The 22,141-nt window shown below is 45.1% G+C and overlaps 1 protein-coding gene across 20 annotated transcripts in view; it reads right to left on the bottom strand.

The window, feature by feature from the left end:
- FAM193A (family with sequence similarity 193 member A) overlaps positions 1–22,141 on the bottom strand; it is a 199,896-nt gene that overhangs the window by 8,448 nt on the left and 169,307 nt on the right. For 19 of the 20 annotated variants that reach the window (XR_012434560.1, XM_065544685.2, XM_074039248.1 and 16 more), the window contains one exon: positions 9,297–9,378. The exons of the other annotated variant lie outside the window; for it this stretch is intronic. Coding sequence is in view for 18 of the 19 variants with exons in the window: in XM_065544685.2 (XP_065400757.1) it covers positions 9,297–9,378 (82 nt within the window). In the remaining variant the exon portion in view is untranslated. The remainder of the gene's footprint in view (positions 1–9,296; positions 9,379–22,141) is intronic. 20 annotated transcript variants of the gene reach the window in all.

Below are 22,141 nucleotides of genomic sequence, written 5' to 3'. Positions count from 1 at the left end.
GCGCCCAGCCTGTTTTGTTTTTAGACAGGGTGTCACTCTATCTCCCAGGCTGGAGTGCAGCTGCACAATCACAGCTCACACCTCAAACTCCTGGGCTCAAGCGATCCTCCACCTCAGCCTCCCAAATAACTGGGATTACAAGGTATGAACGCCGTGCCTGGCTTCTTATTTCAGATAAACAAAAGATTAATAATTGCTTATTTCTTAGGTTTTCACTATAAGGTTACTAAAAGTTAAAATTCTAACATATGGTAACTCAAAGTCGAGATAAGCAGGAAAACAGTTCTGTATGTAGAATACATAAGAAAACTAAGATGTGTTTTGGTAAGGAAGGTTATAAGAAAAACACAAGGATGTGGTTTTGTCAAAGGAAAAAGTGATTTTGACTAGTTCAGAGGTTATTTAAAAGTGATATTAAGTTGAACAAAAGATGGCAAAGAAAAAAATGAATACAGAAAGTTGGGAAAAGGAAGTGAATGGGACAATTCTAAGAGGTTATAAAAGATTTATGGAAATCTTGTGTGGTCAAAGCTGAGACTGGATGGATCTGTTTAAAAGATTTTACTACAATTAATAGTAATACACTGATGTAACTGGTTTTCTCTTTTCAATAAGATTTCATGTAGTATTAATAAGAGATAATAAAATATTTTGTCAATTATCTTTTGAGTAAGTTGAAAAAAAAAAAAAAGATATTCTGTTGGCCTCATGCCGCTCATGCCGTTTTCATTATGTCTTCTGACTGTTGAGAAAACTGAGTCTCAGGCAGGCCGTGGTGGTGCACGCCTGTGGTCCCAGCCACCAAGGAGGCTGAGGTGGAAAGATCACCTAAGCCTGGTGGTTAAGGCTGCAGTGAGCCCTGACTGCACCACTGCCTGAGCAATGGAGTGAGACCCTGTCTCAAAAAACCCCCCCAAAAACCCCAACCCCCAAAACCAGAGTCTTCTATCAAAAGATAAAGGTTTTTGCTTTTTGAAACCTTTGAATTATTAATTTGATTAAATGAATAACTTAGTGATCTTATTTTGATATCAAGTGTTTTAAACCTCTGATATTTGACATACTTCCTAAAATCAAATTTTAAATTCTAAATTAGTCTTTTTTACTTCAATTTTTTTTTTTTTTTTTGAGACAGAGTCTCGCTCTGTTACCCAGACTGGAGTGCAGTGGTACAATCTCAGCTCACTGCAATCTCCATCTCCTAGGTTCAAGCAATTCTCTGCCTCAGCCTCCCGAGCAGCTGGGATTGCAGGCGCCCACCACCATGCCTAGCTAATTTTTGTATTTTTAGTAGAAAGGGGGTTTTAACATCTTGGCCAGACTAGTCTTCAACTCCTGACCTCGTGACCTACCCGCCTTGGCCTCCCAAAGTGGGATTACAGGCCTGAGCCACTGTGCTTGGCCTAAAGTATACTTTTTTTTGGTTTGAGACAGAGTCTCACTCTGTCGCCCAGGCTGGAGTCCAGTGGTGAGATCTCAGCTCATTGCAAGCTCCGCCTCCTGGGTTCATGCCATTCTCCTGCCTCAGGCTCCCGAGTAGCTGGGACTACAGGAGCCTGCCACCACACGTAATTTTTTTTTTTTTGAGACGGAGTCTCGCTCTGTCGCCCAGGCTGGAGTGCAGTGGCCGGATCTCAGCTCACTGCAAGCTCCGCCTCCCGGGTTTACACCATTCTCCTGCCTCAGCCTCCCAAGTAGCTGGGACTACAGCCGCCCACCACCTCACCTGGCTAGTTTTTTGTATTTTTTAGTAGACGGGGTTTCACCGTGTTAGCCAGGATGGTCTCGATCTCCTGACCTCGTGATCTGCCCGTCTCGGCCTCCCAAAGTGCTGGGATTACAGGCTTGAGCCACCGCGCCCGGCCTTTTTTTGTATTTTTAGTAGCGATGGGGTTTCACCATGTTAGCCAGGATGGTCTCGATCTCCTGACCTTGTGATCCTCCTGCCTCAGCCTCCCAAAGTGCTGGGATTATAGGCATGAGCCACTGCGCCCAGCCTAAAGTATACTTTTGTAAGCAAAATTGAAACACTGGACCAGGTGTGGTGGCTCATTCCTGCAATCCCAGCACTCTGGAAGGTTTGAGAATCCTCTGAGCTCCGGAGTTCCAGAACAGCCTGGGTAACACGGCAAAACCCTTTTATTTATTTATTTATTTATTTATTTATTTTTTATTTGTCTCCAAATCTGAATGAAACCTGAAAATGGTTATTATTGTCACCCATCCACTAGGTATAATTATGGTTGCTTAAACTGTGGTTCATTCATTCAACCACAAACATTTGTGAATGCCCAACAGTGTTCTTGCCTGGCAGCCTCTATGAGACTGAGCCCCTCAATCCCCCAAACTGGAAGGGCTGACTGTGTCATCTCCCAGAATCCAATTTCTCCTTCCCTGGCCCTAGCTAGTCAAGCCCTGAGTTTGTGATGTTACCTCCTGCCTCTGCCGTCCCCTTCTAACTCTGACAATCAGTAATCCTGTCTCCATTAGTGCATGTGTGACCCTGTCCTCCGAGCCCCTTCTCGACACGGCAGCTAGAATAGAGCGCTCGAGAACATCAACCACATTCCTGCTCCAAGTCATTCAAGGAAGAAATCCAATCCAAACCATCGCACGGCTTCAACAGGTTCTTGCAGCATGGGCACAGAACTCACGCTGCTCTCTAAGGCCCCCAGGCCCAGTGTGACCTGGCTTTGTCCCTCCCCATACCACCTGCACCCCAGACACAGTGGCCTCCACATCAGGCCTGTTTTGTCAACTGCAGACTACGTGAGACATGCACACAGTATCTGACACACAGAACATCCACATAACCAGCATGCAGAATCCTGAGTCACAGCACCCCCAGGTCACGAAACCTGACACTGCTAACCATGGCACCGTGCTGTCCTCTCCCAAGAGGTAGCCAGTGCTCTAGTGTTTGGAGTCATTAGTCCACCATAGTTTTTGGTAATTTCATGACTTCTCTATGGCATCCTAAATGGTAGTACGGTTGTGCTGTGTGGCCTCATATCGAGGGAACTGTACTTACAGCTTCTTATTTCACTCAACATTATGTCTGTGAGAGTTCTCCATGAGGTGGCAGTCTGTTCGTCTTCACTGCGGTATGAACACGGCAGTGAACACATAGCTACTGCTTGCCTCCTGCTTGCCCCGCCCCCCACGGGACATGCAGGAGGACCTCTCAGCTATTTGCTGGCTTGCATGGGAGGCACAACTTCAATTTTGCTAGATTCTGCCAAACTCTTTTCCAAAGTAATTTAACAGTTATGCTCTCCGGAGTGGTGGGTAGGGACTCCCGTCACTCCACGCCTTCCTCCAGCAGGAGAGAGGGAGGGCTCACCGGCCACAAACCCATGAAACAGCAGCACCTCCCCTATGGGGCTATGGGGCTCCTTGGTCAGGCTGAATTTGTAGTTTATTGGTCAAAAGCTTGCTGTGGGATCCTAATCTTTTGCCTTTGTTTTTTTGTTTGGTTTTGGGAGAAAGGATCTCTCTGTTGCTTAGGCTGGAGTGAGGTGGCGTAAGCATAGCTCACTGAAGCTTCAAACTCCTGAGTTCAAGGGATTCTCCTGTATCAATTTCCTGAGTAGCTGGGACTACAGGCATGTGTCACCATGTCTGGCTAATTTTTTCTTTTTTTTTTTTTTTGAGATGGAGTCTCACTGTCAGCCAGGCTGAGTGCAGTGGCCCAATCTCAGCTCACTGCAAGCTCTGCCTCCCGGGTTCACGCCATTCTCCTGCCTCAGCCTCCCGAATAGCTGGGATTACAGGCGCCCACCACCACGCTTGGCTAATTTTTTGTATTTTTCGTAGAGATGGGGTTTCCCCGTGTTAGCCAGGGTGGTTTCGATCTCCTGGCCTCGTGATCCGCCCGTCTCGGCCTCCCAAAGTGCTGGGATTACAGACGTGAGCCACCGCACCTGGCCCACGCCTGGCTAATTTTTAATTTTTCTGTAGAATTGTGGTCTGTGTTGTTCAGGTCGGTCTCAAACTCCTGGCTTCAAGCAATCCCCTCGCCTTGGTCTCCTAAAGCACTGGGATTACAGGCATGAGCCACTATGGCCAGTCCTTGACAGTTTTATGATACTAACCCTTCCTATCTTTGGATAATGAATCTCTGTGATTTAGACCTTCTTTAATGTTTTCCAGTAAAGTTTCATAGTCTTTTGTATACAAGTCTTATGCAACTTTTGTCACATTTATCTGGATACTGCAGAGATTTTGGTGCTATTATAAACACTTTTAATTTGAGCTACATTTCTAATTATTTGTGGTGTGGGTATAGAGAAAAATGTTTTTTTTTTTTTTTTTAATTAAAAAAAAAAAAAAACAGGGTCTCGCTGTTGCCCAAGCTGGAGTGCAGTGGTGCCATCTTGGCTCACTGTAGCCTTGATCTCCTGGGCTCAAGGGATCCTGCCACTTCAGCCTCCTGAGTAGGTGGGACCACAGGTGCACGTCACCACACCTGGCTAATTATTTTATTTTTTGTAGAGTCAGTATCTCGCTATGTTGCTCAGGTTGGTCTCCAATTCCTGGGCTCAAGTGATCTTTCCACCTTAGCCTCACAAAATGTTGAAATTACAGGCGTGAGCCACCGTGCTCTGTATAAAAACAAAAAACAAAAGCAAATAACTTCTGTACTGATCCTACACAGTTAGCCCCTTGCTGTCAGTTCTTTTATATTTCCTGTGAGGACAATTAGATCACCTGTAAAACTGAGCTTTAGTTCCTCTTTTCTACTCCTTTAGCCTAGGAATTACAATTTAAGGTTGAATGTAAAATACTTTTTTTTTTTGAATCTACTGATCCATGATCTACTGAACCATGATCGTATGACTCTTTTTAATATATTAATGTAGCAACTAACATAAGTGGATTTTCTAGATGGGTGCGGGGGCTCACACCTGTAATTCTGGCACTTTGGGAGGCTGAGGTGGGCAGATCACTTGAGGCCAGGAGTTCGAGAACAGCCTGGGCAATGTGGCGAAATCCCGTCTCTACAAAAAGAAGAAGAAAAAAAATTAGCCAGGCATGGTGGCACGTGCTTATAGTCCCAGCTACTTGGAGGGCCGAGGTGGGAGGACTGCTGGAGCCTGGGGAGGTCAAGGCTGCAGTGAACAGTGATTGTGTCATGGCACTCAAGCCTAGGTGACAGAGTGAGACCCTGTCAGAAGGGAGGGAGGAAGGAGGATTTTTTTTTTTTTTTTTGAGACGGAGTGTCTCTCTGTTGCCCAGGCTGGAGTACAATGGTGCAATCTTTGTTCACTGCAACCTCCGCCTCCCAGGTTCAAGTGATTCTCCTGCCTCAGCCTCCCGAGTAGCTGGGATTACAGGCATGCACTACGACGCCTGGCTAATTTTGTATTTTTAGTAGAGACAGGGTTTCCCCATGTTGGTCAGGCTGATCTCAAACTCCCAACCTCAGGTGATCCGCCCGCCTCAGCCTCCAAAGTGCTGGGATTATAGGCATGAGCCACCACGCCTGGCCAATAAAGTGAATTTTCTAATATGAAACACTATTTGCGTTCCTGGGATAAACCAATTTGATCATGGTATACTGCTTTCTAAAATACACTGCTGCTGGATTTGGTATATTAATTTTTTTTTTTTAATTACAACGATGTAGGTATGATAATATTTTTGAGATGGGAGTCTTGCTCTAGTTGCCCAGGCTCGAGCACAATGGCATGATCTTGGCTCACTGCGACCTCTGCCTCCTGGGTTCAAGCGATTCTCCTGGAGCCTCAGCCTCCTGGAAAATATTTTCTTTAGGATTTTTGCATCTAATATGAGCAAGACAAACCTGTGATTTTTCCTTTTATCTGGTATTGTTTTGGGCAGATTTTGGTATCAAAATTTTACTTGTCTTGTAAGACAAAGTAGGGAGTATTCACTTGTGTGTGTGCTGTCTCACTCATTTAAATTCACTGGTAGAGTCTGCTCACGACTGGATAATTCATTCTTTGAAAGTCTGAAAGTTTGGTAGAATTCTCGGTAAAACTGTTAAAATGTAGTTTTCTCACTGAGACTTACAGCTATTGTTTTCATTTCTTTAGTAGTTATCTGTAGTTATTTCCTCCTTTTCACTTACATATTTACAAAATTAAAAAAAAATTTTTTTTTTTTTTTTGAGACAGGGCTCTTGTCACCCAGGTTGGAGGGTAGATGCACAATCTTGGTTCACTGCAACCTCCACCTCTCGGGCTCAAGCCATCCTCCCACCTCAGCCTCCTGAGTAGCTGGGACTATAGGCGCATGCCACCACGTCTGGCTAATTTTTTTGTATTTTTTGTAGAGACAGGATTTCATCATGTTGCCCAGGCTGGTCTTGAACTGACCTCAAGTGGCTTCCCAACGTGCTGGGATTACAGGCATGAGCCACAGCACCCGGCCAAAACTGTTTTTATTTTTTTGTTCTTTAATTACAGACATTTTCAAACACACACAAAAACAGATAGTACAGTATAATGAACATAGCCATCACCTGACTTTGATAATTATCAACATCCTAATTCTTCTTCCATCTAATTATGCTATATTTTGTGTCTTTTTTTCCCTATTATTCTTAATCTGTCTCCTAAAGATTTGGTGTTTTCAATCAATCAAATTTTAGCTCTGTTGATCTTCTCTACCAAGTCTTTGTTTTCTATTTAATTATCTCCCTTATCTCCTTCTTTATATATTCTTTGGGTTTATTCTGTTGTTCTGTTCCTAATTTCTCAATGGAAATCTTTAACTCATTATGTTCCAGGGTTTTTAAAAATGAATTTAGGCAATTATAGCCTTATATAAACAGCTCTAAAAAGTTAACTTTTGGCCGGGCGTGGTGGCTCACGCCTGTAATCCCAGCACTTTGGGAGGCCGAGGTGGGCGGATCACAAGGTCAGGAGATCGAGACCATGGTGAAACCCCGTCTCTACTAAAAATAGAAAAAATTAGCCGGGCGCAGGGGCGGGCGCCTGTAGTCCCAGCTACTCGGGAGGCTGAGGCAGGAGAATGGCGTGAACCCGGGAGGCGGAGCTTGCAGTGAGCCGAGATTGCGCCACTGCATTCCAGCCTGGGCGACAGAGCGAGACTCCGTCTCAAAAAAAAAAAAAAAAAAAAAAAAAAAGTTAACTTTTTTCAGCATCCCACAGGTTTCCATATGCACTGTTTTAATTATCTTTTAGTTCTATGTATTTAAAAATTTTGACTCTCTGGGTATGGTGGCTCACACCTGTAATCCCAGCACTTTGGGAGGCTGAGGTGGGTGGATCACCTGAGGTCAGGAGTTCGAGACTAGCCTGGCCAACATGGTGAAACCTCATTTTTACTAAAAATAAAAAAAATTAGCTGGGCATGGTGGTGGGCGCCTGTAATCCCAGCTACTTGGAAGGCTGAGGAAAGAGAATCGCCTGAACGCAGGAGGCGGAGGTTGCGGTGAGCGGAGATCACACCACTGCACTCCAGTGTGGACAACAGACTGAGACTCTCTCAAAAAAAAAAAAAAAAAAAAAAAAAAAAAAGACTGGTTTCTTACTTGACTCATGAGTTATTTAAACTTCTATACTTTTAGATTTCCAAATATTCTGTGATTTAAAAATTGATTTATAATAAATCTCTGATTAAAATATGTTGTGGTTAAAGAACATCTATTCTTTGGGGAAAGAAAATTTTTTTTTCAGACAGGGTCTTGCTCTGTTGCCCAGGCTCGAGTGCAGTGGTGTGATCACAGTTCACTGCAAACTCAAACTCCTAGGTTCAAGTGATCCTCTGGCCTCAGTCTCCTGAGTAGCTTGGACTACAGGTGCATGCCTACCTCACCTTTTTTTTTTTTTTTTTTTTGAGACAAAGTCTCTCTCTGTCACCCAGGCTGGAGTACAGTAGTGTGATCTCGGCTCACTGCAACCTCTGCCTCCCAGGTTCAAGCGATTCTCCTGCCTCAGTCTCCTGAGTAGCTGGGACTACAAGCACTCATCACCATGCCCAGGCTAATTTTTGTATTTTTAGTAGAGATGGGGTTTCACCATGTTGGCCAGGCTGGTCTCGAACTCCTGACCTCAAGTGATCTGTCTTGGCCTCCCAAAGTGCTGGGATTACAGGCGTGAGCCACCAGGTGCAGCCTCTAGTCCAGTTTTGTTGTTTTTATTATAATACAAATAAATGCTTAATCACACCTGTAATCTCAGCACTCTGAGAGGCCGAGGTGGGTGGATCATTTAAAGTCAAGAGTTTGAGACCTGCCTGGCCAGCAGAGTAAAACCCCATTTCCACTAAAAATACAAAAATTAGCCAGGCGTGGTGGCGGGCCCCTGTAATCCTAGTTAGTCAGGAGGCTGAGGCAGGAGAATTGCTTGAACCTGGGAGGTGGGGATTGCAGTGAACCAAGATCACACCATTGCACTCCAGCCTGGGTGACAGAGACTCCATCTCAAAAAATAAAAAAGTGAAATAAATAGGCCGGGTGTGGTGGCTCACGCCTGTAATCACAGCACTTTGGGAGGCTAAGGCAGGTACATCACCTGAGGTCAGGAGTTTGAGACCAGTCTGGTCAACATGGTGAAACCCCATCTCTACTAAAATACAAAAATCAGCTAGGTGTGGTGGCGGGTGCCTGTAATCCCAGCTACTCCGGAGGCTGAGGCAGGAGAATTGCTTGAACCCGGGAGGCAGAGGTTGCAGTGAGCTGAGATGGTGCCACTGCACTCCAACCTGGGTGACAGAGCGAGATTCCCTCTCAAAAATAAAATAAAATAAAACAAAATTTTGTTACCATTAATTCACACAGTAGATAAAACATTATAGAACATAGCACTGATAAAATTTGCCCATCAGGAAAACAGCAAGTATCTAAAATGCTACTTTTCTTCTTAAAAGCATACTGCTCCAGTGTGTTCAACCATCAGCATATGTGAGGGTCACCCGGAAGGCTTTCAATAACACAGATGCCGGCCCCTTCCCAGAATCTGATCCGGCAGGTCTAGGGAGGGGCCTGTATCCCCCCGGAGACGCTGCTGGCCCAGGACACCTTGAGAGTCACCGCCTCGGTGGGGAGGGGTGGGGGGAAGCCACTGCTATCAACTATTTTTCTAGCATGTGAGGGGGAGGAGAAGTGAGACTGAGTGCTGGGAGTGGGGGAGGGGTGTGTGTGGCTGGCCTGTCCTGCTACAAGGCTCTTTAGTAGCCAGGTTGCATGGCTTGCTTGATGTAACTTCGTCTAAGACAACTAGAAGTGCCGTGGAAAGACAGAAAACCAAACATGTATGGCAAGCACACAATCACCACGGTTTCAGACACACAGCCTCCACATTTACCTTTTGAAATACTCCACTTCCCTCTCTGTCTCATCCATATCCACACTGTCTAGGTCAATATCTTTAGGTAGAAAGACATCATCTGTAAAATAAAAGAGAAGCAGCAAGTCAAATTACAGTAGCAGGCTATCTTATCAGAACAGAAGAAATCATTTGGCTTCGCTCAATTTAAACAACTTCAAAAATTGTAAACGTTTTTCTAAAACGAGATTTTACAGAAGGCCAAAGGAGGACAGCTCTCTGGTGTGTTTATGAACATCCAGGTCTGACCTGGAAACTGCAGAACTCACATGTCCGCTAAGCAAAGCAACCGTGGCTTCAGGTCCCATTAGAAGACATGTCTGCTAGAACCTAGACTCCCCATGTGACTGGTCATTACGTGACAGGCAGCCCATCAGAGAGCCCTTTAGCAAGAACATTCCCAGAAATCTAAACTGCATGCAAGCCCAGGGACTGCCCAAAATTTCTGCTGGTGTCAGGCAGAGCATAGCTGCCAGCAGAAGCTATCCAGAGGGCAGGCCCATATTAAGGAAAGTGCTGTCCCTCGAATGTGCCCTTGACAGGAAGAGGACCCAGACATCAACCCTACAGGAAGGCGGTTCTCCCAGGCATTCATCTCACCCATATGACATCCAGAGATTTCATCAAAACTTTTCTTTTCTTTTATTTTAGATGAAGTCTCACTCTGTCACCCAGGCATGATCTCGGCTCACTGCAACCTCCGTCTCCCAGGCTCAAGCAATCCTCCTGCCTCAGCCTCCTGAGTAGCTGGGATCACAGGTGCACACCACCAGGCCTGTGTAATTTTTATGTTTTTGGTAGAGACAGGGTTTCACCATGTTACCCAGGCTGGTCTTGAATTCCTGGGTTCAAATGATCCACCCACCTCGGCCTCCCAAAGTGCTAGAATTACACGTGTGAGCCACTGTGCCTGGCCAAACACTTTCAAGTTGTTCCAAACAAAAACCAAGGCTACATTTCATGCTGCAATTACACAACCATCTTTGAAAACAGGCAGGATAGCAGGGAAATCATTAAGGATTACTCAATTTCCTAGACTCTCAGGCAAGTTTGAGAATTTCTACTCCTCTGTTCTGTTCGGGTCACTCATCTAATTCAATCTTGAGCACCTTCCCGGGGCCTTATCTGAGCCTTTAGTATCAAAGTGACTCCAGCAGCACATATCTGGGCTGGGATGGGGTGGGGGGTGCAGAGCACCTAGCATCCAGCCCCATCAATGTGAACAAAGAGGACAGGAACCACTGACATTTCTTTGTTAAAGGTGAGTCTCCATTTCCCCGCAGTCCTCAACATGGGACAATTTTTCAGAACCTTTAATAAACACTCCATTTCTTTCTACCACTGGGGAATTGCCATGGTAGCATGAGGCATGTTTTACTTGCATAATAGCTAATATTTTTGACGACTCACACAGCACCAGGCAAGTGCTTTCAAATGTGTTTGTTCACAGAAATGTCACTTACGAGTCTCCTCTAAGGACCTGCTCTATGACAGCCTTGGCTACTCGGATCCCAACTGTATCCCTGAGGGCACACAGCGGGATGGAGGCCACAGTCACTGGTGCCACTGGGGACTGGGTGGTTTAGGAATGAAGGCTGGGTGTGCTCAGGGAACGGCCTGGAAAGTCAACCTTCAGTAATCTACACTTAGGAGGAAGGGAAAGATTAGGTTAAAGGAAACGCAGTCAATGGCTCAATCCTGGCACAGAACAGCAGATGTGACTGGAGAGTGAGGACAGCCCCCAGCCACAGCAGGCTCCACATGTTTGTACAGAGAGGTGCTTCAGGGTATGGGAAAGCATTCTGAGTCTCCATTTTTAAAAACTCAAGCAGCAGAAAGCAAGCACAGAACACTGTCCACTGACCCAGGAAACTGATGCACAAGCAAGGGTGAGAGGAGGCCGGAGCATTTCCAGATGTACAAAAAGTGAAGATCTAAGAAAGCATGATGTCAGCAGCCACCCACAAGAAGTTCTAGAAGAAAACAGCTCCAACTTGAGAAGGAAACAGAGCTGGCATGCCTGCTGGAAGTGCTGTCATAATAAAGAGATTTCTAATAATATTCTCTTTTCCTGACTAGAGCTAGAATAATCAGTCTATAAAATCTTGGTGTAAGAAAAACATGAAACACAACTTTAACCAATTTGGTATCAGGAAGAAATTTTTTACAACCACCACACTATATTAAACAGGAGAAATCAGTTGATCCAAGGATTTTATATCCAACCAAACTATCTGTTCATTGACAATACAACAGGCCAAAGCTTACTTCTCCAGAGCTCAGGGAATTCTGTGGCCCTACTCAAGGCCACTGCCTGAGGATGAGCTTCACCAACCTGAAGACTCCTGGGAACACTCAGCAGAAGCAAGCGGGAGCCCTGTTGTAGTAAACTGTGTACTTAAGAATATTGTGTGTTCTGACAGAGCAGAAACAACACAAATGAAAAATGGGGCTGGGTGCGGTGGCTCACGCCTGTAATCCCAGCACTTTGGGAGGCCGAGGAGGGCAGATCACGAGGTAAGGAGATTGAGACCACGGCGAAACCCCGTCTCTAATAAAAATACAAAAAATTAGCCGGGCGTGGTGGTGGGCGCCTGTAGTCCCAGCTACTCGGGAGGCTGAGGTAGAAGAATGGCGTGAACCTGGGAGGCGGAGCTTGCAGTGAGCTGAGATCTGGCCACTGCACTCCAGCCTGGGCGACAGAGCGAGACTCCGTCTCAAAAAAAAAATAAATAAATAAATAAATAAATAAATGGGAAGAGGAGAGGCAGGGAGACAGGAAAAGAGCAAAACACAAAGAATGGAATCCACTCACTGCCTGCTGTGGAGGCAATGAGTGGGTGTCAGAGGACCTCCTAATGCCAACACAGCAGGCCACGAGGGGGTACACAGGGAACTCAGACCCCAGGAGCATGAGTGGGGTATGCAAGTCTATAGGAAGGCACTAGGAGAAAAGCACCAATTTTCCTAATACCTCCAATTTTTAAAAAATTTTCCGATATGGAGTCTTGCTCTATTGTCAAGCTGGAGTTCAGTGGCATGATCTCAGCTCACTGCAACCTTCACCTCCTGGGTTCAAGCGATTCTCCTGCCTCAGCCTCCTGAGAGCTGGGACTGCAGGCGCCGCCACCTCGCCCGGCTAACTTCTGTATTTGTGGCAGAGACGGGGGTTTCACCGTGTTGGCCAGGATGGTCTCGATCTCCTGACCTCATGCTCTGCCCGCCTCGGCCTCCCAAAGTGCTGGGATTACAGGTGTGAGCCACCGTGCCTGGCCATTTTTTTTTTTTTTTCTTTTTTGAGGCAGTCTAGCTCTGTTACCCAGGCTGGAGTGCAGTGGCACAATCTCAGCTCACTGCAACCTCCACCTCCTGGGTTCAAGCAGTTCTCCTGCCTCAGCCTCCCAAATAGCTAAGACTACAGATATGCACCATGATGCCCGGCTGATTTTTGTATTTTTAAGTAGAGACGGGGTTTCACCATGTTGGCCAGGCTGGTCTTGAACTCTTGACCTCAGGTGATCTGCCTGCCTCAGCCTCCCAAAGTGCTGGGATTACGGGCATGAGCCACGCCTGGCCCCAAAATATTTTTAGAAATTAAAAAGCAAAAAAACCCACAACCCATCCACACACACACAAAAAAAACACACAGTAAATATAAAATACAGAAATTATAAAATAATGACAGGGTTGAGACCAACCACATAGTTATATCACTAAGTGTGAATGGGCTTAACTGACTGAAGAGAAGATTTTCAATTTGGCTCACAAAGCAAACCTCAGGTGTGCTTCACACAGAAGAACGACCTAAACCCAAGGCACTCAGGAAAAGGCTGGAAACAAAGGGCCAAGGACAAGGCTGCCTCGTCAGGCAAATGGGCCGAAGAGAGCAGGGGCAGCAATCACTATGCAGACAGAGCAGGACTCAGGCCGCAGGCACAAAGCACAACCAGAAGGTGGCCGCTTCTCAACACAAAAAGCCACAAGTAACTAAGAGTATATCACAGGAATGTGCACCAAGCCACACAGAAACAGGAGATGCAAGAAAAACAGAACCGTATTAATAATAAGCCATAGGGCCGGGCGCGGTGGCTCATGCCTGTAATCCCAGCACTTTGGGAGGTCGAGGCGGGCGGATCACGAGGTCAGGAGATCGAGAACATCCTGGCTAACATGGTAAAACCCTGTCTCTACTAAAAATACAAAAATTTAGCCGGGCGCGGTGGTGGGCGCCTGTAGTCCCAGCTACTTGGGAGGCTGAGGCAGGAGACTGGCGTGAACCCGGGAGGCGGAGTTTACAGTGAGCCGAGATCGTGCCACTGCACTCCAGCCTGGGAGACAGAATGAAACTCTGTCTCAGAAAAAAAATAACAATAATTTAAAAAATAATAATAATAGTAATAAGAAGCCACAGAAGACAGGCCATGAGGACACAAAATAAGGATATACAGAAGACCTAAACAACAGAATTAATGTATCATGGAGGTGTATACATATATGTATCTCCATATGTAAATACATATGTACATATATACACACTCACAGTGAACTCTATACCAAGACCCAAGAAAATACACTTCTATCAAGTACACATGGAGGAGTTACAAAAGCTGACATACACTGGGCCTCAGAAAGTATCAATAGGTTTTGCAAAACAGAAAAACAATATTCTCTGATCGCAATGAAAAAAACCTATAAATTATTAACAATAAAAAAGTTTCTCCTACCTGGAAACTTAAAAGCTGCCTATTACACTATCGAGTGAAAGAAAAAAAACACATGGAATTTACAGACTTTCTTTTTTTTGGAGATGGAGTCTCACTCTGTCTCCCAGGCTGGAGTGCAGTGGCACAATCTCAGCTCACCGCAACCTCTGCCTCCCAAGTTCAAGCGATTCTCCTGCCTCAGCCTCCCCAGTAGCTGGGACTACAGGCACGTGCCACCACACCCAGCTAATTTTTGTATTTTTAGTAGTAAATACGGGGTTTCTGAACTCCTGACCTCAAGAGATCAGCCTGCTTCGGCCTCCCAAAGTGCTGGGATTACAGGCATGAGCCATGGCGCCCAGCCCAGAATTCCTTTAAAAAAATGATGGAGGCTGGGGGTGGTGGCTCACACCAGTAATCTCAGCACTTTAGGAGGCCAAGGCAGGTGGATCACATGAGGTCAGGAGTTCAAGACCAGCCTGACCAATATGGTGAAACTTCGTCTCTACTAAAAATACAAAAATTAGCCGGGCGTGGTGGCGCATGCCTGTAATCCCAGCTACTCAGGAGGCTGAGACAGGAGAACTGCTTGAACCCAGCAGGCAGAGGTTGTAGTGAGCTGAGATCGTGCCACTGCACTCCAGTCCGGGTGACAGAAAGAGACTCCATCTCAAAAACAAATCAAACAAAACTTTGTTTATCTATCAGACTCTATGGGATAAGGCTAAGAAAAAGATCAGAGGAAAGTTCCATGTGCTGAACACTTTTATCAATAAACGTGGAAGAAAAAAACAAAATGAACTAAATTTGTAAATTAAAAAGTTAGAAAAAACCCCAACAGGCCGGGCGCGGTGGCTCAAGCCTGTAATCCCAGCACTTTGGGAGGCCCAGGCGGGCGGATCACGAGGTCAGCAGATCGAGACCATCCTGGCTGACACGGTGAAACCCCGTCTCTACTAAAAAATACAAAAAACTAGCCGGGCGAGGTGGCGGGCGCCTGTAGTCCCAGCTACTGGGGAGGCTGAGGCAGGAGAATTGCATGAACCCGGGAGGCGGAGCCTGCAGTGAGCTGAGATCCGGCCACTGCACTCCAGCCTGGGCGGCAGAGCGAGACTCCGTCTCAAAAAAAAAAACAAAAAAAAAAACAAAAAACAAAAAAAAAAAAAAAAAAGAAAAAACCCCAACAAAGTAAAACCAAAGAAAACACAGAAAGAAAATAAAGACGAAAGCAGAAATTAACGAGGTAGGCTGGGCACGGTGGTTTATGCCTGTAATCCTGCACTTTGGGAGGCCTAGGTGGGCGGATGGCTTGAGCCCAGGAGTTTGAGACCAGGCTGGGCAATCTGGCGAAATGCTGTTCCTACAAACACTACAAAAAAAATTAGCCGAGTGTGATGGTGCCCACCTGTGGTACCAGCTACTTGAGAAGGTGGCAGGGGAAGATCACCCGAGCCTGGGGAAGTTGACGCTGCAGTGAGCCGTGATTGTGCCACTGCACTCCAGCCTGGGCAATGAGTGAGACTCTGTCTTAAAATAAAAAATAAAAAAGAAAGAAAGGAGGTAAAGAAAAACAGGCTGGGTGTGGTGGCTCCCACCTGTAATCCCAGCACTTTGGGAGGCCAAGGCGGCTGGATCACGAGGTCAGGAGATGGAGACCATCCTGGCTAACATGGTGAAACTCCGTCTCTACTAAAAATACAAAAAAGTTACCAGGCGTGGTGGCGGGCACCTGTAGTCCCAGTTACTGGGGAGGCTGAGGCAGGAGAATGGTGTGAACCCGGGAGGCGGAGCTCAGTGAGCTGAGATGGCGCCACTGCACTCCAGCCTGGGCAACAGAGCAAGACTCCATCTTGGAAAAAAAAAAAGAAAAACAGTAAACCTAAATAATAAATTAACAAGATTTTAAGAAACTAACAAAATACACAAACCATTAACTTAGGCAAAATAGGGAGAAAGGAAAAATATACAAACTAAGAAATGACAGGTGAAAATAGTCATTGCAAAGAAATTTAAAACTATGATGAGCCTACCTTGCAAACATCTATGTAAATAAATTTGAAAATCTAGTTGAAAAGAATAATTTACTACAGAAAGATGGTTTACCATAATTAACCTCACTAGAGATAGAATAATTTCCAGAGAGGAGAGAAGACTGCTAGCAAGGACCAGAGAAAACACACCAGGTCCACGGGGCCTGCAAAGGGATTTCTATCAAACCTTTAAAGCCTGGATGGTCCCAGAGTGAACTGTTCCAGATCACTGAAAATGCAGAGATGGGTTTTCACCATGTTGGCCAGGCTGGTCTCAAACGCCTGACCTCGTGATCTGCACCCCCCTCAGCTTTCCAAAATGCTGGGATTACAGGCATGAGCCACCGTGCCCAGCCAAAAACTTCCTAATTCTTTTTATGAGGCAAGTATAATACTGACACTCAAAGATAATACAGACAGAACAAAAACGGAAGTCACAGACCCATCTCTCCTAAAAATAATATAGGTGTAAATATATTAAATAGTGTAAACAGATTCCAAAACAAAAGAATATACCACAATCAAGTGAGCTTTATTGCAGGAATTCAAGTTCAGTTCATACTTAAAAATCAAATAACATAAAACACCGTATTAATACGTCTAAGAAGAAACATCATGGTTATCTCCACAGATGCTAGAAAACCTTGAAAGTTTAACACCCATTCCTAACGAAAAACACTCAAGAGATGAGGAATCGCTGGATATTTTTTTAACATTAAATTTTTTTAATGTGGCTAATTTCAAATAATTATCTTATAATATATAAACCTAAAGCCAACATCTTACTTAATGTGGAAACACCAGAGACATTTCTGTTAAGATCAGAAAAGATGCAGTTAAGTAAAAGAAAACAATTAGAGGCATAAGAATGGAAAAAGTAGAGGTAAAGCTTTCTCTATTTGTACACATATGTAATAGAATGCCTGGAAAACCCCAGAGAATCAACAGTAAGACTCAAACAATAGAACAATTCAGTAAAGTAGAAGATATAAACCTAACATATAGGCAGGGCGAGGTGGCTAACATCTGTAATTCTAGCACTTTGGGAGGTCAAGGAGGGCAGATCACTTGAGGTCAGGAGTTTGAGACCTGCCTAGCCAACATGGTGAAACCCCATCTCTACCAAAAATACAAAAACCAGCTGGGCGTGGTGGTGTGCGCCTATAGTCCACCTACTTGGGAGTCCAAGGCAGGAGAATAGCTTGAACCCAGAAGGCGGAGGCTGCAGTGAGCCAAGATCGCACCATTGCGCTCCAGCCTGGGTGACAAGAGTGAAACTCCATCTCAAAAAATAAATAAAAATAAAAATAAATAAAAATAAAAAAATAAACATACAGCCGGGCGTGGTGGCTCACACCTGTAATCCCAGAACTTTGGGAGGCCAAGATGGGTGGATTGCCTGAGGTCAGGAGTTCGAGACCAACTTGACCATCATGGTAAAACTCTGTTTCTACTAAATACAAAAAATCAGTTGGGCGTGGTTTTGCTTGCCTGTAATTCTAGCTACTTGGGAGGCTGAGGCAGCAGAATCACTTGAACCTGGGAGGCAGAGGTTGCAGTGAGCCAAGAATGCACCACTGCACTCCAGTCTGGGCAACGAGTGAAACTCCATCTCAAAATCAATCAATCAATCAATCATACATATATAAATCAATAGCTTTCACACACAAATAACCAGGTAGGGCAGCACTATCTAACAGAAATACAATCTGAGACTGGGCGCAGTGGCTCATGCCTGTAATCCCAGCACTTTGGGAGGCTAAGGTTGGAGGATCACTTGAAGTCAGGAGTTCGAGACTAGCCTGGCCAACATAGTAAAACCTGGTTTCTACTAAAAATACAAAAATTAAATGAGTGTACTGGTGTGGCACCTATAATTCCAGCTACTTGAGAGGGTGGGGCATGAGAACTGCTTGAACCCGGGAGGTGGAGTTGAACCTGGGAGGTAGAGGCCGCAGTGAGACGGAGGTTGCAGTGAGCCGAGATTGCGCCACTGCACTCCCGCCTGGGTGATGGAGTGAGACTCTGCCTCGAAAGAAAGAACGAAAGAAAGAAAGAAAGAGAGAGAGAGAGAGAGAGAGAATCTGACTCTGAGCCACACACATAAGATTTTTCTAAAAGCCACATTAAAAAAAATTTTTTTAAAGAAACAGGTGAAATTAATTGCAGTAATATATTTAATTAAATATATCCAAAATAGTATGATTTAGACATGTAACCAATATTAAAAATTATACTGAGATATTTCACTGTTTTTAATTCACACTAGGTTTTCAAAATCCAGTGTATATTTTACACTTGTAACACTTCTCAATTTGAACTGGCCGCATTTCGAGTGCTTGACAATAACATGTGACTAGTGGCTACTGTACTGGATAGTTCAGAATTAGAAATATAATGGTGGAGAAACTCCACTTAAATTAAAAACAAAGGTGATTAAATGCTGAGAAACAAACTTAGTAAGAAATGTGAAAAATACATAAGAGAAAATTTAAAATATTCCTGAATGACCTGAAAGTAAACTTGAACAAATGGAAAAACATCTCTTGTTCTTGGAAGAAATGATCAATATCATAAAAACATCAATTCTCCCTAAATTAACGTACAAGTACAATGCAATTCCAATAAAGATACCAACAAGTTTTGCTTTTTTGTGGGGGGAGAGTCTCACTCTTGCTCTGGCTGGAGTGCAGTGGAGCAACCTTGGTTCACTGCAACCTCTGGATCCCGGGTTCAAGCAATTCTCCCGTCTCAGTCTCCCAAGTAGCTGGGACCACAGGCACTCGCCACCATGCCTGGCTAATTTTTTTATCTTTAGCAGAGACGGTGTTTCACCATCTCATTGGCCAGGCTGATCTCCAACTCCTGACCTCAGGTGATCCGTCCACCCAGGCCTCCCAAAGTGCTGGGATTACAGGTGTTGAGTCACCACACCCAGCCCCAACAAGTCTTTTTTTTTTTTTTTTTTTTTTGAGACGGAGTCTCGCTCTGTCACCCAGGCTGGAGTGCAGTGGCCAGATCTCAGCTCACTGCAAGCTCCGCCTCCCGGGTTCACGCCATTCTCCTGCCTCAGCCTCCCGAGTAGCTGGGACTACAGGCGCCTGCCACCTCGCCCAGCTAAGTTTTTGTATTTTTAGTAGAGACGGGGTTTCACTGTGTTAGCCAGGATGGTCTCGATCTCCTGACCTCATGATCCGCCCGTCTCGGCCTCCCAAAGTGCTGGGATTACAGGCTTGAGCCACCGCGCCCGGCAACAAGTCTTTTTTTAAAATGGAGCCAGGCACATTGACGCTAAAGTTCATATGGAAATACAAACAAGAAATAGCCTGGGAAATACTGAGCTGGAAAAGCTATTAGGAGAGAATAGCCCTACAAGATATTAAAACATGTAGAGCCTCTAAAAATAACTAAATGTAATAATGACACAAGTAAACAGAGAGGAAAGGAAGAGAAATTCCAGAAACAGACCCAAGTGAATATTGAAATTTACTGTAGGACAGGCCGGGAACGGTGGCTCACGCCTGCAATCCCAGGACTTTGGGAGGCCAAGGTAGGCAGATCACCTGAGATTGGGAATTTGAGACCAGCCTGACCAACAAGGAGAAACCCCGTTTCTACTAAAAATACAAAATTAGCCAGGCGTGGTGGTGCATGGCTGTAATCCCAGCTACTTGGGAGGTAGAGGCAGGAGAATTGCTTGAACCCAGGAAGCGGAGGTTGCAGTGAGCTGAGATCATGCCGCTGTAGTCCAGCCTGGGCAAAAGGAGTGAAACTCTGTCTCAAAAAGGGAAAGGGAAAGGGAAAGGGAAAGGAAAAGGGAAAGGGAAGGGAAGGAAAGGAAAGGAAGGAATTTATTGTAAGACAAAGGTGGCATCTTGAATCACTGGGACAAGATGATTTTATCATTTTTTTTTGTTTTTGTAGAAACAAGGTCTCACTATAGACCAGTCTGGAGTGCAATGGCACAATTATAGCTCACTGTAATCTCAAACTCCTGGGCTCAAGTGATCCTCCTGCCTCAGCCTTCCAAGTGGTTGAGATTACTGGTGTGCACCACCATGCCCTGCTGTTTTTAAAAAAAATATCTGTAGAGATGGGGTCTCACTATGTTGCCCAAGGCTAGTCTCAAACTCCTGGGCTCAAGTGATCCTCCTGCTTTGGCCCTCCAAAGTGCTGGGATCACAGGCATGAGCCATCACCCTCACACCTGGTCCAGGATGAACTTTATAATAACTGGTGCTAAGGCCGGGCATGGTGGCTCATGTCTGTAATCCCAGCACTGTGGGAGGCTGAGGCAGGAAGATTGCTTTAGCCCAGCAGTTAGAGCCAGCTAAGGCAATGTAGTAAGACCCTGTTTTTACTAAAAGAAGGAAAAAAAAAAAAAAAATTGCCAACATGGTAGCACATGCCTGTAGTCCCAGCTACTCAGGAGGCTGAGGCGGGAGAATCACTTGAACCCAGGAGTTCAAGGCTGCAGTGAGCTATGACCACACCACCACACTCTAGCCTTGGTGAGAGAGCGAGACCCTATACCCCACCCCCCAAAAAAAAGAATAAATAATAATAATGTGCTGGGACAACTCGTTAACCATTTGGAAAAAGAGAAATTGGATCCATATTTCACACCACACAGAAGAAAAATTTCCAAACATATTAGGGATATAAATGAAAAAAAAATGAAACTACACAGATACTGGAAGGCAGCATGGGTGTGTTCCTCTTTAATCACAATGTTAGGGTAAAGCTTTCTAACAATTATTCAAAATCCAGAGGCAATAACAAATCAAGAAGCTGACCACATAAAAGGAAGAACATTTCCTGACTGAAGAGCATACATCAAGTCAAAGACGACTTACGAACTGAGAGAACGTCTGCAGCATACACTGCATGAGTAAAAGGTTAATGTCCCTACCGTATAAAAAATTCTTGAATACAAAAGGGAAAAGGCCAAAAACCTAGTAAGAAATGAGAAATAGATATGAAAAGAAAATTCATACACACAAAAAGAAAGAGACCTTAATAATATTGACCTCATTGTAATTAGAGAAAAATGCAAATGAAAACCACACTGAGGGCTTACTGCAGCTAATGGATTGGCAAAAGTTAAAAAGCCTGACAACATACTCTGTAAGCAAGGCTGTGGCCAAACAGGCACTCAGATGCTGCTGGTGGGTAGGCTGACTGGAAGGTTTGGAGAACTTGGACGTAGCTAGCAAAAAAACTATGAAAGCACTTACCTTTTTAAAAATTTTTATTTTATTTTGTTTTAGAGATAGGGTCTTGCTCTGTCGCCCAGACTGGAATGCAGTGGCGTGATCTTGACTTGCAACTTCCGTCTCCTGGGCTCAGGTGATCCTCCTGCATCGGTGTCTCCAGTAGCTGAGACTATAGGAGAGCACCACCACACCTGACTAATTTTTGTATTTTTAGTAGAGACAGGGTTCTTTCCACATGTTGGCCAGGCTGGCCTCGAACTTCTGACCTCAAGTGATCTGCCTGCCTTGGCCTCTCAAACTGCTGGGATTATGGATGTGAGCCACCGTGCCCAGCCTTAAATTTTTTTTTTTCTTTGAGACAGAGTCTCATTCTGTTGCCAGGCTGGAGTGCACTGGTGTGATCTTGGCTCACTGCAACCTCTACCTCCCCGGTTCAAGTGATTATCCTGCCTCAACCTCCCAAGTAGCTGGGATTATAGGCATGAGCCACCATGCCCACCTAATTTTTGTATTTTTAGTAGAGAAGGGGTTTCATGTTGGCCAGCATGGTCTCGATCTCCTGACCTCGTGATCCGCCCACCCCAGCCTCCCAACGTGTTGGGATAACAGGAGTGAGCCACTGTGCCCGGCTGCTTTAAAATTTTTTTTAAGAGACAGGGTCTCACTCTGTCACCCAGGCTGGAGTGCAGTGGTGCAATCACGACTCACTGCAGCCTCAAACTCCTGGGCTCGAGTGATTCTCCTGCCTCAGCCTACCGAGTAGCTGGGACTACAGGCGTGCGCCACCACGCTCAGCTAAGTGTCTTTTTTTTTTTTTTTTTTAAAGTAGAGACGGGGTCTTGCTACTTTGCCCAGGCTGGTCTTAAATTCCCGAT

Source organism: Macaca fascicularis, chromosome 5, assembly GCF_037993035.2.
Source record: "Macaca fascicularis isolate 582-1 chromosome 5, T2T-MFA8v1.1".
In the NCBI taxonomy this organism is placed as follows: domain Eukaryota; kingdom Metazoa; phylum Chordata; class Mammalia; order Primates; family Cercopithecidae; genus Macaca; species Macaca fascicularis.
Note: the sequence above shows the minus strand (reverse complement) of the source record. Positions and strands in the feature narration are given on the sequence as shown.